This window comes from Aplysia californica, unplaced genomic scaffold, assembly GCF_000002075.1.
Source record: "Aplysia californica isolate F4 #8 unplaced genomic scaffold, AplCal3.0 scaffold01151, whole genome shotgun sequence".
In the NCBI taxonomy this organism is placed as follows: Eukaryota; Metazoa; Mollusca; class Gastropoda; order Aplysiida; family Aplysiidae; genus Aplysia; species Aplysia californica.
Genome location: NW_004798421.1, coordinates 81,596 through 83,612, shown reverse-complemented (window position 1 = coordinate 83,612; position 2,017 = coordinate 81,596). Strand labels below are relative to the sequence as shown.

Sequence of the window (2,017 nt, the reverse complement as noted above, 5' to 3'; positions counted from 1 at the left end):
CACACACACACACACACCACCCCCTCCCCACACACATTAACCACCAACAGCTCAACCTCCACCACCCCTACCCTCTCCTCTGCTCTAAATAACCGCTATTATGTGGATATATATCCATATTATAATCATACATTATCCTCTGACTAATTAATGACCATTGTTTTGTGGATATAAATCCGCAATATTATATATTATCATCTGCACGAAATGACCTTTGTATGTGGATATGTTATACATTATGCTCGTCTGCACTAAATGACCCTTGTTATGTTGAAGTACACTATAGTGTACATCTATATGTTGGAGTGTTCGTCTGCTCAAAGATGTGGCACTGACTGCCTTGTTGTTTTTGTCTCCAAAGTGAGAGGTCGTGGATCTGCAGCAGTTGGGCCACTAGCCCAGCCACAGGGGCGCCAGAACTCACAAAGTACAGCTGAAGGAACGCCGGAAATCATGCGAGGTAATTCAAAATGGGTGCGGTGGCATGGCGGAGCGGTTAGTGCGCTCGTCTCCGAAGCGGAAAGTCCGGGTTCGAGCCTTGGTTCGGACAGGGATTTTTGTTCGCCCCCTCCTGCCCACCCAGCAGTAATGTCACAATGTGTTCCTGACCTCGAGTTGGGGAAGTAAAGGCGGCGTGGGAAGGAACTGCCCACCCAGCAGTAATGTCACAATGTGTTCCTGACTTCCAGTTGAGGAAGTAAAGGCGGCGTGGAAAGGAACTGGCCACCCAGCAGTAATGGGTGCGTACCTGACTTCGAGTTGGGGAAGTAAAGGCGGCGTGGAAAGGAACTGGCCACCCAGCAGTAATGGGTGCGTACCTGACTTCGAGTTGGGGAAGTAAAGGCGGCGTGGAAAGGAACTGGCCACCCAGCAGTAATGGGTGCGTACCTGACTTCGAGTTGGGGAAGTAAAGGCGGCGTGGAAAGGAACTGGCCACCCTACCACAATATGCCGAAGGCCCAGGAAGTTGTCTCACTAACAAGGCAATCCCCAATGTCCGGATCGGATGCGGGAACAACTTTACTTTACTTTGAATTCAAAATAGTTTTTCAATATAAATACAATGTAACATTATAATAATATTAATGACATTATACGAACAAGTTTTATCGACTCTTCAAAAGCGTTCGTTTATGTCGTAAACCATGGGATGATGTGCCAAAACTTTAAAGGAAAGGATCTTTCACCCAAAGCTGATTTGTATGACCAAATGGCAGAATGGAAAGAGACGGTGTTTTCTCGCAGCAAGGTCCAAGAAGCAATATCCAACTACTGGAAAAAAACAACAACAACTAAAAATGAAAAGATATGATTTTTTTTTTCATAGCCACTGCATGATGGCCTACTCTGTTGTTGTTGTTGTTGTTGTTGTTATTGTAATTTGAGTCTTATAAAGTCACTGATCATGCTACTAAATGATGGTTATTATATCGACATATATGTTCCTCTGTGCTAAATGACCGTTATTGTGTCGACATGTTTTAACAGCATCTATTTCTGTCATCCCCGGCAGGCGCCCAATCACGTGACCCACATCCACAACAAGGCGCCCAATCACGTGACCCACATCCACAACAAGGCGCCCAATCACGTGATCCTCAGCCCCAACAAGGCGCCCAATCACGTGACCCACATCCACAAGGTGCCCAATCACGTGACCCACATCCACAAGGTGCCCAATCACGTGACTCACATCCACAACAAGGCGCCCAATCACGTGAACCACATCCACAACAAGGCGCCCAATCACGTGATCCTCAGCCCCAACAAGGCGCCCAATCACGTGACCCACATCCACAAGGTGCCCAATCACGTGACCCACATCCACAAGGTGCCCAATCACGTGACTCACATCCACAACAAGGCGCCCAATCACGTGAACCACATCCACAACAAGGCGCCCAATCACGTGATCCTCAGCCCCAACAAGGCGCGCGGGACATCAACAACAACATCAACAACCAAAACTGGCCAGAATTCACTCTGGGTAATCCAACGTCTTCCTTTGGTTTAGATG

The 2,017-nt window shown here is 47.5% G+C and overlaps 1 protein-coding gene across 1 annotated transcript in view; it reads left to right on the top strand.

The window, feature by feature from the left end:
- The window catches only part of LOC106013703 (basic salivary proline-rich protein 3-like), a 9,107-nt gene that overhangs the window by 3,764 nt on the left and 3,326 nt on the right, over window positions 1-2,017 (top strand). Inside the window, exons 2-3 of the mRNA XM_013090132.1 lie at window positions 324-460; window positions 1,514-1,987. Coding sequence (XP_012945586.1) covers window positions 324-460; window positions 1,514-1,987 — 611 coding nt within the window. The remainder of the gene's footprint in view (window positions 1-323; window positions 461-1,513; window positions 1,988-2,017) is intronic.